Source organism: Ceratotherium simum, chromosome 25 (genome assembly GCF_057802395.1).
Source record: "Ceratotherium simum simum isolate JZ-2026a chromosome 25, ASM5780239v1, whole genome shotgun sequence".
NCBI lineage: Eukaryota > Metazoa > Chordata > Mammalia > Perissodactyla > Rhinocerotidae > Ceratotherium > Ceratotherium simum.
The window spans coordinates 15,880,477-15,896,498 of record NC_141924.1 but is presented as its reverse complement, the minus strand read 5'-3'; the positions used below and the strand labels follow the sequence as shown (position 1 = coordinate 15,896,498).

Below are 16,022 nucleotides of genomic sequence, written 5' to 3'. Positions count from 1 at the left end.
GCCAGAGGAACCCGGCTGGCGCAGGGCACCGGAAACTGCTGCTCTGCTTTGAGTGCTAGTTGCACCTGCTCCCCTGTTCTTAGCGCCCACAAAGCAGCCCACCTGTTCTCTGCAGCCCCACTGCTGCAGCCCAGGTCAGGGCCCCACTGCCGTCTTTTTGCCTGGGATTCAGTAGTGGTCTCTAGGCGGTCTCGCTGCCTCCAGCCTGTCCCTTTCATCCTATTCTCTATACGGCGTGATTTTTCTAGAATGTAAATCTGACCATGATTACAGCCCTTTGGTGGCTCCTCACCACCGCAGGATAAAGTCTAAACTCGTAAGCACAGCCAAGGCCCTTCAAGGCCTTCCGGTCAGCTTCCTTCTTGCCTCCTCCCAACACCTGTGCTCTAGCAGGCAAACTACCAGCACGTTTTCTGTTAACTTGCTACTTCTTCAACTGCTCTGCCCTTTACCTAGCACCTCACTCTTCTCTCTTACTTGTTCAATTCATTCAATAAATATTTGTTAAGTGCTTACTATGCGCTTGCTTCTGTTCTAGGAGAGGGGACCCCAGAGGTGAGCAGTACAGGCAATGTCTCTAATGCAACCGTCTTATATTCTGGTCTTATAGTGAGGACAAAATGAGCAACGGCTACATGAACCAAATAATTGTGGATGGCAGCGTACGCTCTGCTGAAAAGAAAATAGAGCACATCACAGAGACAGACTTAAAGGTTACTTGAGGCTGGGGAGGGTCCGGGAAAGTTTCTGAAGGTGCCCCATTTGAGATGTTTAAACACCTCGGGGCAGGTGTTTAAAGCAAGCACAAAGGCCCCGTGGGAGGGAGCCTGGAACGCAGAAGGAACAGAAAGGCGGTGGGTGGGGCTCCCGCACGGTGGGCAAGGCGAGGGTGTGCGGAGAAGACTGCTTCTTGTTCATGACTCTCCCTGCACCCGGACAGACCACCCTCTTGGCATCTCGAACACTTGTTACGTGGCAAGTGACTTACGTATCAGGTCTGGGTCAGCCTCTAATTTCAACCCCAGTGCCCTGCACAGCGCCTGGCAGATGGCTGGCATTCATGTGTGCTTACTGAGCAAATAAACGCAGTCACAGATTCCAAGAAGGACTAGTGACGACCTCTCCCGCCTGATGACCCACCAGGGGAAGTCGGTGGGAGGAAAGGCTGGTGAGTCACTTATAAAGGGAGTCCACTTGGTAAGACACTGCACAGCGCACCAGGGGAACTCACTGATACGGATGATTAACTGATGGCTTCATCCTGCAAGGCTTTTTATTTGAGCCTCTTCCATGGAGGAAAAAAAAAAAAAAGAGGCCAGAGAACAGCTTTCATTTAGCAGTTGGAAAAAAGCGCCGAATGGGCTCTCAAATATTGATGATGATGACAAATACTGACTTGAGTAAAGAGAACTGTAGGAAAAACCAGAAGAACACGGTGTTTGCTGAAACCTCTAAGTGCCTCCCAGAATCTGAGGCAGGGTTCAAGTGCTTAATGGTTTTCTTTTCTCTGTTGTCAGTGGTAAAGAAGGGCAGACACTGAGAAAGGCATGGAGAGTGATGCGGAGAAGGGCCGGAGCTAGGGGTGACTCCACTGTGACTTGGGGGCCAAATGACAGAGAGCAGGAGTGGCCTTGCAGCCAGTCATCCTGATAAAGGGCAGGTGAGTGCATGCCCCCAGACCTTCCACAGGGCCCTCCCCTCCCACTGGGATCCTAGAAGGTGTCTCATGACATCCAAGATAAGAATATAAACAAGAACAATAATAGTAATAGAACAAAATTCTGACTCTTTAACCTGGCTCACAACATCCTTCCAAACTTGCTCCTGCCTACCTGCTGCTCAACTGTCTCCTGTTGCCCTCCTCCCCCTCCCAGCCCCTGGGCACAAAGGCCATCCTTCAGTTCCTCACATCAAACCTGCCCTGCCTCAGGGCCTTTGCACCACCTACTCCCTCCACCTGGAATGTACTTCCTTTGACCTTTTTTCCCCCCAGCTTTACTGAGGTATATAAGTGGTATACAAAAAACTGCACGCAGTTAATGTATACAATATGGTGAGTTTGGACATATGTATACACCCATGTTACTATCACCACAATCAAAGCAATAAACATATCCATCAACTCCAAAAGTTTCTCTGTTTTTTTTCTTTTTGTGGTAAGAACATTTAACATAAGATCTACTCTCAAAATCTTTGAAGTGCACAATACTGTTAACTATAAGCACCATGCTGCACAGCAGATCTCTGGAACTTAGTCATCTTGTATACCTGTAACTTCATGCCCATTGAACAAAAACGGCCTCTCCCCATCCCCAGGAACCACCATTCTGCTGCCTACTTCTCCATATCTGACTATCTGAGATGCCTCACATATGAGGAATCATGCAGTATTCATCCTTCTGTGACTGCCTTATTTCACTTAGCATGTCTTCCAGGTCCATCCAGGTTGTCACAAATGGTAAGATTTCTTTCTTTTTAAAGGCTGAAGAATATTCCATTGTGTCTATACCACATGTGCTTTATCCATTCATCTGTCAGTAGACACTCTGTTTCCCTATCTTGGCTATTGTGAATGATGCTGCAGTGAACATAGAGTGCAGATATCACTTCGAGATCCTGATTTCAATTCCTTTGGACATATACCCAGAAGTGGGATTGCTGGACCACTGGATAGTTCTATATTTACTTTTCTGAGGAACCTCCGTACTGCTCCCATAGGGGCTGTACCACTTCAATTCTACCGACAGTATACGAGCTTCCACTTTCTCCACGTCCTCGCAAACTCGTTATCTTTTGTTTTTTGACAACAGCCATTCCAACAGGCACGAAGTACGATCTCACTGTGGCTTTGATTTGTGCCGATCTCTTGCTCTGCTAAGGCTGGCTCTTGCTTGTATTCAGGTCTCAGATTAAACGTCACCTCCCCAGAGAAGCCCTCCCTGACCCCCCAAACCAGTGGAGCTTGCCAGCTGCCGACTAATATGTCACTACGTAGCACTTGCCACTGGCTGATCATTTTCCTGTTAGTTCGAGTAGTTATTAATTGTGTCTCCCCAACCAGAATATCAGCACCATGAGGGCAGGGACCACTGTCCTTTCTTTACTGATGAATACTCAGTGTTCAGAATATGAAGACCCTGAGTAACTGTTTGTTAACTGACTGAATGAACCAGTTATTTCTGTATCTAATACTAAGGGTCAAGGAGCAAATATTTATCGAGCATCTAACATACGGCAGACGCTGAGCTTGGTGCTTTATATGCAAGTTCTCACTTAGTCTCAAAACATCCCTATGGCACTTTTTCATCCACGTTTGACAGTTGAGGAAACTGAAGCACAGAGAGGTTGAGTCACTTGCCTGAGGTCACACAGGTGGTAACTAACTGGAAAAGATTCAAGCCAAACCCAGGTCAGCCTGACCCCACATGCCTTGATTTTTCCACGACAATGTGCTGCTTCCCACATCCTGCTCCTCAGAACTTCAAATCAGTCTCTACTTTGCCCCTTGCTTGCTGTGTGACTGTGAGCAATCTGCTTAACCTCTCTGTGCTTCAATGTCTTCAACTCTAATTGGGGAAAAAAAAGGAAGGTTTCTATGAGCATCAAATGAGATACAGCATATGAAAAAAAATTCTGAACAGTGAAGAAACAGGAAAATATAGTAGATGTTAGCTATGCGTGTGACCACTTACCTAACCCTTTCTCTACCCTTGCTAACCTCTAGAGGAGCCAGTTATTGTGAAAATCTTTGATGCTACTGCATGCATTGGCCACACGGAATCCTGGGTCGCCCATGTGGATGCCACCATATCCACCAAGACCTCCAAGCTTCCCAGCTATGGAGAGACACTGTCTCTGTTGTTCGACTGGTGGTTTTGCTCATTCTGGTTCCTCTGCCTGGAAACTCACTTCTGACTTGACCTAGACTGGGCCAAGGGTACCCTCTCTGTATCCACAGAGATGAGCACGGGAAGGATCGGTTGACATGCCCATCTCCCCACGAGATGGTGGGCTCCCAGGGCAGGGACGGCGTCTCGCGCATCTCGGACAGGCCCTGAGCCTGGCGCGGAGCTGGCACGCTAGAGGTCATCGGCAGACCAGCAGAGGGGCCACCCCGGCCCTGCTGAGGCCCGCGGGTGACTTACGTTTTCGCTGTTGACATCAGCTTCACTGGGGCAGCCGAACAGCTCCCGCCTCAGGAGGTTCCCGTCATACTCCAGGAAGGTCAGGTAGAGGTTGCGGAAAAACTCCACGTGCTTGTTCTTCACTCGGAGCTTCTTGGGGGAGTTCCAGTGGATGACCTGGTAGGCGACAAGAGGGCAGTCAGGCAGGGGGCACCTCGTGCCTGCAGGAAGCGTGGCTGGGCACTGGTCTGAGGAGTATCTGTGGGCTTGCCCATCCATCCATCCACCCATCCATCCGTCCGTCCGTCCGTCCCTCCATCCCGCCATCCATCCACCCATCCATCCAATATTTACGGTAGAGTGCTTAAGAGCAAGGGTCCTGAGGCCAGACTGCCTAGGTTCAAATCCTGGCTCTGCTCTAAGTCCTCATTTAATCTTGGGCAAGTTACTTAACCTCTCTGCGCCTCAGTTTCCTCATCTGCCAAATGGGCATCATGACAGCTCCTGCCTGTGCCAGCGTCTAAGCTTTCATCTCTCAGCTCCAAATTCACTTTGAGATGCTGAGGCAGGGACCTGCAAACCCTTTTTCTGCTTGTTCCTCTGAGCGTCACCCCAGCCTCCTGTCTTCGCCCCGGCAGCGGCACTGCCTTCCTTTAGCAGCAGCTAAATCCATCTTGCAGCTTTTCCAACACTCAGAAGCAGCTTCATCGTCCTCCCGTCCCCGTCCCCGCCCACCGCTGCTGCCTCTGCAGCTGCCTGGCCACCCCGCCCCAGAGGTCTGGGTTCCCGCCCCGTTACCATAATTGCACTTCTTCCCTCTGTTCCCTCAGCTCCAGGGGTGGTAACCGTTTCCTGCAATTTTCTACTTTTGCTTTTTTACTTACCAAGTGAACACGTATGTCTAGTTATCATTTTTAAAGATTAAATTCTCTGTTCAAATAATTGCTATGGTTTCTGCCTCCAGCCAAGACTGACGGATGCACCGTCTCACTGAGCGGCTGTGAGAAGTCAACTAGTTTATACATGTAAAGCCTGTAAGTAGTGCCTGGCGTAGGATGAGTGCTCAATAAATGCTGACTATTAAGTGCCTACTGTATACCGAGTTGGGAGATGGCGAGAGACACCTGTTGGCAATGTCTGCCTTGGCCCGTTCATGGTCTGCTGGGGAGACATGTCCATAAACAGGTAATAGAATGCAATAATGGAGGGAGAATCAAGAGGAAACAGCAGCTCTAGAATGCTCAGAGAAGCATCACAGAAGGAGAGGCCTGTGCTGGGGCTTGAAGGATGAGCAGGAGTTTCCTGGGGAGACAGGGCCAGGGGGCAGAGGGGTTGGTGGTGACACAACCCAGGCAGAGGGAAGACACGTGGGACAGCATGGTTCACTTGGAAAATGAGAAGTCACAGGCTGCAGCTGGAGCGCAGAGGCCTGGTGGGGTGGGTGGGAGATGTGACGGCAGAGGTAAGCGAGGGGAGAGCCTGGCCGCGTGGGGACCATGTTCAGAACTCAGATCGCATCACTGGCAAGTTGTGAGGAGGGGTAAAAGGACTAACTCTGGGTTTTAGGAGGATGACTCTGAATATAACGGAGAAGATGCAAGTGGCAGGGTGACGCCAGTGACGGGTCAGCTGGAATTTCCAGTGGGCACTCCTCACCGCCTTGGCTGGGGAGCTGTCTACCAGTGGACACTTCATTGCTCCACATTGTTTTACATCCATTGTCTTCTTTTAATCCTCACAATGACCCTAACAAGGAATGCAATTTTAAAGATGAAGAAACTGTGGAGAAGTAATTTGCCCGGGACCACAAAGCTGGTAAACGTTGGAGCTGAGATTCAAATCTAAGTCTGAATAAATCTGATTCCAAAGCCCATGTTCCTTCCCCTACACTGCGGGGAATAGGAAAAGCCAGGTTTCAAGAGCTTCCCTTTTCATGCTTTGTCACGTTACAGAGGAAACAAGAGAGCTCTCACCTTCCCTCTCCAGCCCCCTAATGCCCTTGCTCTCCTCCCCTGGCGGGAGGAAGAGCACATCTGAGCGTTGAGACCGAGGAAGGGACCAGGCGTGCAGAGCTCAATCTCTTCCTGGCTCCCTCCTTCACCCGCATTCTGTGTGTAAGAGCCTGGACAGGCCTGCCATCTAGAGAGGGGTCTGGAAGACCCATCTCCCTCTGTCTCGGGGTCCCATGGATGTACAGCAGGGACAGCCCTTGAAGCTGGCTGGGTAAGTACTGCTCTGCAAGGCCAGTTCCCTCTCTCATGGCACAGTGAATAATAGGAAACCTATTTGGTCCAAACCGCACGCCCTGCCCTCCCGTGACCAGCAACAGAGTGACAGCAGAGCAAGAACCGGGGACATCAGGCCAGCCTCAGTTCGAATCCCAGCTGTGCTCTTCACCAGCCGTGTGCGTCCTTGGGCAACGTGTTTCATTTCTTGGGGCCTCACTCTACTCATGGGCAAGGCAGGGGTCAGTAACCCCGACTTTACAAAGTCGTGAGGAGGGTTAAACGAATGTCTAGCACAGAGCCGGCATGTCAGGGTGGCTCCAAAGACGTGGGTTCTCGTCTCCGCTCAAAGACGGGGCCACCAGCCTGCACTACAGTGTCCCGCCCGCCTTTCCCCTCCTGCCAGCATGAAGTCCGCTGCAGCAGTGAGGAAGGAAGCAGGCACTCAGCACCCGAGAGAAGGCGCATGAGGCCAGCAGCCCCTCCCTGGAATGAGGCCCCTCGGCGGTGCTTGCATTTCGGGGCAGGATGGGTGTGCAGTACGTGGTTCTCTTCCTGCGCCTTTTGAAGGGTGCGAGAGGGAAGACGCTGTCCTGAGAATACACCCATCCCGGACACAAGAAGGTCCTGGGCCGCATTAAAATAACTGCATGCGAGCTGGTGTCACTCACAGCCAGTGGGGATCACGTCTTCGCTGTGAAAGATTCTCCCAAGTGCTGAGCTGGCAGGAAGGCTGATGGATGTGCATCTGACTCAGGAAACCTGGGCATTCTCAACAGGGAGAAACTTAAACTCAGTGAAAATAAGGGCTGGCCTATGGGTCCCCTGGCAAACAAATCTTAACTTATTGTGCATGAATCTGCCAGGCACTTTGGAGACACTGTCTCATTAAATCTTCCAAATGATCCCATTTGAATCCCACTGTCCATGAAACGGAGATGGTCCTGACTGGCCCGTATCTCAAGCTGGTAAGTTACAGAGCTGGGACGCAAACCCAGCTCTAAGCCCTAAGCCCCAGCCTCCTCAGTGCTATTGTGGACCCTGTCAATGGGCTGAGCACTTTACAGGTGAGGAGAGTGAGGTTACAGAGCAGAGTGACTTGCCCAAGATCACATGGTGAGCTATCTAGCACAAGCACCCAGGGCTCCTGGCGCCCACCACCCACTCCAGGCCATCTCTCATCCCATCACGTCTCATTCTGTTCCGTGTCTGCCCAGGGATCTGGGGTGGTGTATTGCCTGCACAAGTGCTGCTGTTTTATAAAAAGCAGCAACGGTTTAAGGAAGGTAGAGGCGGAGGATGGTGGATCATTAAGAGGCCAAGGGGGTTTTGGAAAACCCTTTGCAACCCGCTGCCCTCTGACGGGGAAGCCCACTTAAAGTCTATTCATGTATATTCAGATTTACCTTTTCCTACTTAGTTTTTAATCATCAGAAGGCAGAATGCTCCATTCCCCTGTGCTAGGCTCTAGAGAAATAAATCACAGCTATCGTTTATCTAATACTCTTTATATACTACACATTAGGCCAGGGGTGTGTGTGTGTGTTCACATTCAATCCTCAAAACAACCTAGTAAGGTTGTTTCTGTTATTATTTCCATTTTACAGATGATAATCCTGATGCTGAGACTAGTGCAGGATCACTCAGCTGGTAAGTAGCCAAACCTATTACAAAATCAGGTCCATCTTGCTCCCACATCTTTTTCTTTCTAGCACCTCATTCATTCATTTAACAAATATTAAAATGAGCACCGACTATGTGCCACGCATGGATAGGGGCTGTGAATTCAGAGATGAACATAAGAGATCACGACTCTCTTTCTGGAACTTATAACTTAGAGGGAGAGGCAGACGTTACACAACTGTCCATTTTAAATTACAAGGATGATAATGTGCTGCTAAAAAGAGCTTGTTAGCAATTGTTCCCAGGCCAGGCCACTTCAAGTACAAAGCAACCAAGGCCCAGGATGAGGAAGTGACTTGCCCCCCAGAGTCACACAGCAGAAGGGGAAGTCGAGCCCAGCTCTGTCTCCCTGGCCACTGCTCCTTCCGCTGAACCACATGTCTGTGGCTGAAACTCCAATAATTATCAGGATTAGTACTGCTGATGATTTTGATCAGCGCTTGTCTGACTACTGAAAAACGTCATTTCCCATCCCTGGAGGGACAGAATCACCCATCATTGCTGGCTTCGGGGCAGCAAGCTAGTGGTGTGGATGACATTTACTGACAAGCTTTCACACATGAGATGGACTGACACTGAGGAACGTGCCCAAAATAGATTTTTGCGAGGAGCTAGTAAGTACATGTGAGTCTGCGAGGCTTGTGGTGAAAACTTATCATAACTTATTCCAATTGCTGAGGCACATGAGCAGAGTAATAATTATTATCATTAGCAGCTAACATATATGGGATATTTGCGATCTGCCATGCACTGCTCTGAACCCTCCACTTGTCATAGCTCATTCATTCTTTATTCAACACTATAAATGATCTTCTCGTTATCAGATCTTACAGGTGAGGAAAGTTCAGCAAATTGCCCCAAGTTACACAGCTAGAAAGTGGGGGAGTCAGGATTCAAACTCAAAGGGACAGAGACATTAGGAATCTCTCTTATTTCTCCCATGTCTGTAATCATTAAATGACTTCGTTTACAGAAATGAACATGAGATTTACAGAAGATCAGAGGATCAGAAATGAAACCTACTTTTCCCTCCCAAACAGAGGGACCCCACCCACCCCCGGGGATACAAAGGCTGCGGGGTGATTCAGGACTTCCCAGGCACACAGGCTGAACATCAAGCTCCACAGGAAGCAGAGAGGGAGGCAGCCAGGTTGCACACCAGGTGGGCTGGGGAAGCTGCCAGGCGTCAGGGAGCCCATGGGTGTGATCTGATTGGATCTGAAATGTCTGTGAAGGCTGAGTATGTGTGCAGACTTGGAGTCCTCCTGCAGTGAGCCAGAGAAATTGAGAGAAATTGATTACTGTCCAGGAAACTTAAGCATCATCTGGGAAGACAGCGGAAGTCAACGTGATTAAAGGAGAAACGAGAAACTCGATCACCCATCAAGGGCGCAGGAAAAAGCATTCCAAAGGCAGAAACAAGACCTCAGTACAAGGGCAAGACTATATGGAAAGAGTTCAGCCAAAACTTCGGCTTCTGAAGTACTTTGAACCCAGAAAGTTCATAAAAATAAGTCACGGTGCAAAAGTGCTTAGAAATCAGAGCCTGTGTGCAAATGCTAGGTGAATAAGAACATGGGCCTTACGTCCTCTAAGTTACTGGGATAAGGGGTGTTTGGAAAATAGGTCTCTGTCTCAAAACCTCCACTGACTTTCTGTGACCCAGAGAGTAACATCTATCTTCCTTAGCCGGCTAGTTAAGCCTGTTGCAAACTGGTTCCCCCTTACAATCCCAGCTCTATCTCCAGGCTAAAAGAACTTCCTAGTATTTCTTGGACCTGTCTTTCAGGACTCAATACCCTTGCATATGCATATGCATATGAAGGAGGAGCAGTAAGGATATTCTAGGGAGGGGGAAACTTCTATCCTTACTTCTTTTCTACTATATGAATGCCTCCTCATCCTTCACGGCTGAGCTCAAATGCACCTCTCTTCTGTAAATCTTTCCCTGACCACTCATAGCAGAAGGTTGCCTCCTAGTATCTTTCTCTCTCCACTCCATTCTTCATTCCTAATAGAACATTAATTTTGTTTGTAGTCACAATGTCCCCAGCTCCTGTGAATGGATCATGATCCATTTAACATCTAAGCTAATCATTATGATCCTATTCTCTGATTTCCTAGCTGGGGTGGCCATGTGACCCAGGACTGCCCAAAAAGATACATGGGGAAGCATGTATCTGATTTCCTAATAATAAGGTTCAGATAAGGTGCCATCTGTCCCCCACCCCACTCACCTTTCTATTGTGAACAGAGATGTCATGACTGGAACTATGACAGCCATCCTGTGACTAAGAGGGAGAGGTCAACACATGGCTGTCTACAAGCCAGTGTTTATAGCTGCCTACTCCAGAATTCTTAGGTAAGAAATTCAGACGCCCTATTTTATTTTAAGCCTCTGCACATTGGGTTTTCTGATTCTCATTGTAAGCATTCCTGATATAACATCTGAGGCCATTGCTGCATCCTTCCTCAGTGCTCCATAGACTCTGGCACTTAACTCTATCAGAGAACTCATTGCATGCTCTTGTAATTATTTATTTACATGCCTGCACCTGGCAGCATTGGAATGTGAATTTCTGGCCTGGCAGGTAGTTAGTATTCAATAGCTGCTCTTTGGTTCAATAATGGAAATCATGATGATGACATTCTCAGTAATCCTCCCATTCTGTCTGTCTACAGCAAATCAGTTATAAAAGCTGTATTAATGTGGGCTTTAGCTTGGAGAAACATATTTCCCTTTTCCTTGTCGAAGGGCCAAACAGCTTGTCATTTTCTCCTGAAGGAGTTTAAGCTCCCTCTGTTCTCCCCTTGTTTGATATTTCAATGAGAAGGACGAGGGTCTCACAAATCCCTTTCCTTGTCATCTTCAGGATTACGATGTCTGGTGGAAAGGGACGAGGGACAGACCTACATGCCAGTCCCGGCTCCCGCTCTTATCAGCTGGGTGGCCTGCACTAAGTTGAATAATATCACAGAGACAGTCCCTCGTCTGTAAAAGGGACGTAACAGCTACTGCCCTGCAGTTTGTGGTCAAGTTCAGGACTGATGGATTGACGGACATGAGGGCATACTCCATGTGCTCGATAAATTAAAAAAGAAATCTGACCACCTTACCAACTAGGAAGGCTGGATGAAAACAGTCTCTATATGGGAAGGAGGAATGAGAACAAGATTTAAAATGAGGGACTGCAGATGTCACTGCCCAGGGCAGAAGGGTAGGATGGGTACCGACAATACAGCCCAGAGAAGAAGCCATGCCCGGGCCAGTCTCCTCCTGGCTAGACCTCAAGGATACCCCGAAGAGGGGGCTATTCAGGAGGGCAAACACTTTACATTGGGTTTAACATACTGGGCAGAGAGTAGACAGTGCTAATTGGTGGGGAAGCAAACCAAATTCATCCCTGCTTCTTCCCAACTCTGCCACCCAAACAACTTAATGTATTTGAACCTCTATTTTCTAATCTGTTAAAATGCAATAATAATACCGCTTCTGAGAATCCATGAGACAATAGATGTAAAGGTATCCACCGTGGAGCCTGGAGCAGACTAGTGCTCAGTACGTGTGAGTCTCTGGAATAAACAAACTCCGTTCCCACGGGATGCTCTCTAAACTGACACTATCCCTCAATCTGTATTTAAAACCTGGACTCTTGGCTCCTTGAATGCAGGACCTGTGTTTCGTCCAACTTTGCCTGCACAGTGACAGGCTCGGTCAATGTCTGCTGATTGCCAATGAGATCCACTCCAATTTTTTTATTCTCCCCGTCAACTGCTGAATATTCTATTCCTCCTCTCTTCCTTCTACTTCCCCATTCCTGACAACTACCAGGTAGCGCCTATTAAATAAAAACAGTGTCCTTGATACTCAGATTTCAAGCCACAAATGCTCTGTGACTCTCTATCTCCTTTTACACAGCTTCCTGTTGCTTCTTGGTTTTTACATGTCCCAGAAAAAAAAAGCTCTTCCCAGACAAAAATGTATCATTATCCAGGAAAGGAAAACAGACCAAACTCAGTGATTTTTTAGTCCCTTCATCTGGAAAATGTAGACGCGTAGGCCAGTGTGTGAATCCGAGGCCCTGTCCCACAGCCTATCATTTCTCGTTCTGTCACCTGTAACACTTCTTATTTTTGCCCGATGAGGTAGCGATTGGGGAGAGAAAAAAATGACCACAGGAAAATGGAAACCTTTGATAATACTCAGGGCTGGGAGGGTCATGAATCCATGAGAAGATTCGGCTATGTTCTCTAACATTCATCGTGTTCAATGTTTTTGGTCCTTTTTTGCTGTAAAATAGGGGTAACAATCAATTTGAACCGGATGTGGTGTGTGTGAAGGATTCCTGATGGACCACTGACAGCAGGAAATGGAAAAGTGATGCAAACAGTGTACGAATCCTCAATGAATGTTGCCTTAATGTGGCTTCTCTGCAGACATCCAACGTAAGACCTGTGGATCATAACTCACACTGTATTCTTCCTCTCTCTATGGAATTAGTTACTAAGACTTTACTCACATTTCATGAATCTCCACGTTGTCCTCCTGGGGAGTATCTCTATTGATTTGGGGATGGATGGTAGAGGTAAGCAGATTCCACCTCTAGAGAGCACATGGAATCTTTAGCTGAGGGATTCTACCAAGGTTGGCTGAGGAACAGCTGGGAGTGAAGCCTAGTGGGATTCTGCCAATTTCGGGGAATGTCATTAATGCCCTTGGGGTGGGCACCACATAACTCACTGCTTGGAAACTCTGAGAGAGGCTGCTAGCTTCCTAGTTCCCAGCAGGCACCTTCCGTAGTGGCCTGCTATTGCTTTTCCATGTGTCCTGCATCGTTCCTTCACAGAACCAGACCCTGCCTTCTTCCTATGATTCTAACGGGGCTACGGGTCACCCCCCGACCTGCCTGAAGCATGGGCCCGTGACTCAGGCTGACCAGTGAGTCCTTCCTGACCATTCCCAAGAACACAGATGGGTTCAAGCGTGGGCATGTGTCCCATGAAGGGTCAACAGAGTCCTTTTGCAGAGTCATTGAGAGAAAGAGGGCCTCTCTCGTCAGCCTGGGATCATGAATGCTGGTCACTCTTACATTACCCTGCTTGGATTTCTCCACAGCATGTTTACCGCCTGAAATGACCAACGGGATCATTTGTTTTCTTATTTGATATCTGTATTCTGCACCAGAATATAAGCTCAGAGAGCGCAGGGCCCTGCACTGTCTCATTCACCACCAGGCACTCAGAACAGTGCCTGGCTCATAGCAAGTGTGCAATGCATATTCGTTCAATGACTCAGCTCTACATACTGGCTGGGGGGCTGCCAGACGTCACCCTGGCATAACAGACAAAGCAGAGGCAGAAAGAGAGAGACGGTGGGAGGGAGGGAGAAAGGGAGGGGGAAAGGGTGGGGAGAGGGATAGAGAGAAAAACACAGAGAGAGGCTGATCGAGATGGATTGAGATCTGCTACATCATTTGAGCACCTATATCTAACTCTGTCAATGGAGAGGGTGTGATATAGTGCCTCACATATTGAGATGTGCCGTACTGGAGTTTAATGTGCCTGGTAAGTGTTCTACCAATCATACTAGTATCTATTTTTAGTGCACTTAATAATATTATTTAATGAAAACAATAGTAATATTTAACTAAAATAACCCTCACAAAATGAATAAATGGCTTCAAAAGGGTCTCGCATTATAACCCAAAGTATAAAATAAATGTATGTGAGTCCATATGGATATAAATAAATGATTTAATAACTAAATAAATAAAAATGGGGGAAAGAGACAAATCTCCTTCCAGAAGAGCCCCAATAATCTATCAAGATTCTACCCCCTCCCCAGAAAGTGGGGCTTAATCTCCCCACTTCCAGTGTGGGGTGCACATGGTGACTCACTTCCAAACAATGAAGTAAGAATGGGAAAAAGAGTAACTTTCTAGCAGAGAAAGCTGGCAAACACCGCCTTAACCAAAGGAGGACGGTCAAGCATCCCTAGCGCTGTGGTGTGTGGAAATCAGGTCCCTCCCGACATGAAGGACGAGGAGGGCGCGGCGCTTCTGTGATAGTCTTTCCAGCAACCTCAGTCTAATGATGAGAAAATACATTGGACAAACCATATTTGAGGGACATTTCATGAACTATCTGACCAATATGCCTCAAAACTATCAAGGTCTGTCACGAAAAACAAGGAAGGATTGAGAAATTGTCAGAAACCAGAGGAGACTAAGGAAACAGGGCATTAATGGAAAAACTGGTGGAATGCAGCTAAGGCCTCAAGGTTAGTTAACAGCAATACATCAATGTTGGTTTGTTAGTTTTGACAGGTTCACCATTGTTAGGTAAGATGCTCACATTAGAGGAAACTGAAACTGGATGTGGGGTATATAGGTGTGTGTGTATATATATATATGGGGTATATATATCTCAGCATTACTTTTACTACTTTTGTGTAAGTCTAAAATTCTTCCAAATAAAAGTTTATATATAAAAAAGAGAGTCCTACAAAGCAACAACAGATTGACAATACCAAGAAGACAAGTTCACGTGACTAGCAAGAAAACAGCTGAGCTGACACTTCTGCTCCCAGTATGAGCTCTTCCTTAGCTATATTACCAAGTACAGAAATGCCTGTCTAATTAGATCTGACAAGCAGTTGGCAAAAAAAATTTTACATTCTCAAGACTATTTCAAATATGGATTTACAACCACAATTGTGAAGGAAAAACTTCACCCCAAGTGTGTATTATGCCTTGAGATATTATTTAATGTTAGTACAGAGAAGAAGATTAGCAAGACATTTAACAACAAAGCATCCAGAAGATGAAGACGAGCCTCTATAACTTTTTGATGATGTTTAAAATCTTGTGACAGTCAATCTAGAACTTTACAATGTTTTGCTAAACCCCATGAAAAGAGTTTAGCGGTCTCTTTGGAGATTTCATATATAAAAACAAAAGATAATAAAATCCAATAAGGGAAACACTTGTTTTTCCTGCCTTGGCAAAAATTTCTAAAAAAAATACACAAAAGATAATATGGTAACAAAACAAAGTAAATTCCTTTGTCAGCAAATATTGTGGGAAGAGTCACAGAAAACAAATGCTGAAAGCCTCAAGAAACTTGTATTAGAACAAATTACACGGGAGATTTGCTATCGAGTTTAACCAAAGTACAGAGGATTTTGACGGAGGCCAGCTTATGCTATTTGCAAGATTCTGTTTAGATGGGGAAACACACAAAGAACAACTTTTCAGTGAGGACTTAAGGAAAGATGTCCAGAAGTTATATTTTGCACAGTAATTTCCTACTTTAATGATGCTAATGTCTTCTGGAAAGTGCATACATGTAATCACTGAAGGTACAGTTGCTTCAATTAGAACAACAAAAGGATCCCAAGTAAGGTGACAGAGTGACTGCCCCATATTGAATTCCTTTACAGCATCATTGATAGGCAAGTTTGCAACAAAGCACTTGAAGCCAGCACACACAAGTACTACCGGATATCATTGATTTGGTTAATTTATAAAGGCAAGACTGAACATATCATAGAATTTTTACAATACTTTCTAATGACATAAAGAATGACAATGAAAATCTGTACAACATAGAGCTTTGCTGGTTAATTCATAGCAAAGGTCTTATAATAGATGGCATAAGTAAAGATGATTTATGAATTACTGTTTTTATGAAAAAATGACTGTCAATGATATGCTATCTTACACTTAGGAAAAAAAAATACATACTTCAATCTGACCCTTCAATGTAAAGGTGATAAATGGGAAAGTAACTACTTTTAGAAAAAACCTGTGATATAGACAGAGCTTTTAGAAAATAAATATTTGAAATTGTTTCCATCGTTATGGGATTTTGAGGTAAAAAATGATGTTACCTATCAAAACTCTCATTTCTACATACTTAGAAACTTCAGTGTTTCCGTGTCCACAACCACCAAATACTGCTTAATCGGTACTTCTCTCTCTCAAAATCC

General features: G+C 46.5%; 1 protein-coding gene across 6 annotated transcripts in view; it reads right to left on the bottom strand.

The window, feature by feature from the left end:
* Positions 1-16,022, bottom strand: part of LARGE1 (LARGE xylosyl- and glucuronyltransferase 1) — a 529,018-nt gene that overhangs the window by 50,141 nt on the left and 462,855 nt on the right. For all 6 annotated transcript variants that reach the window (XM_087448983.1, XM_087448982.1, XM_087448981.1 and 3 more), the window contains one exon: positions 4,146-4,301. In XM_087448983.1, the coding sequence (XP_087305109.1) occupies positions 4,146-4,301 (156 nt within the window). The remainder of the gene's footprint in view (positions 1-4,145; positions 4,302-16,022) is intronic.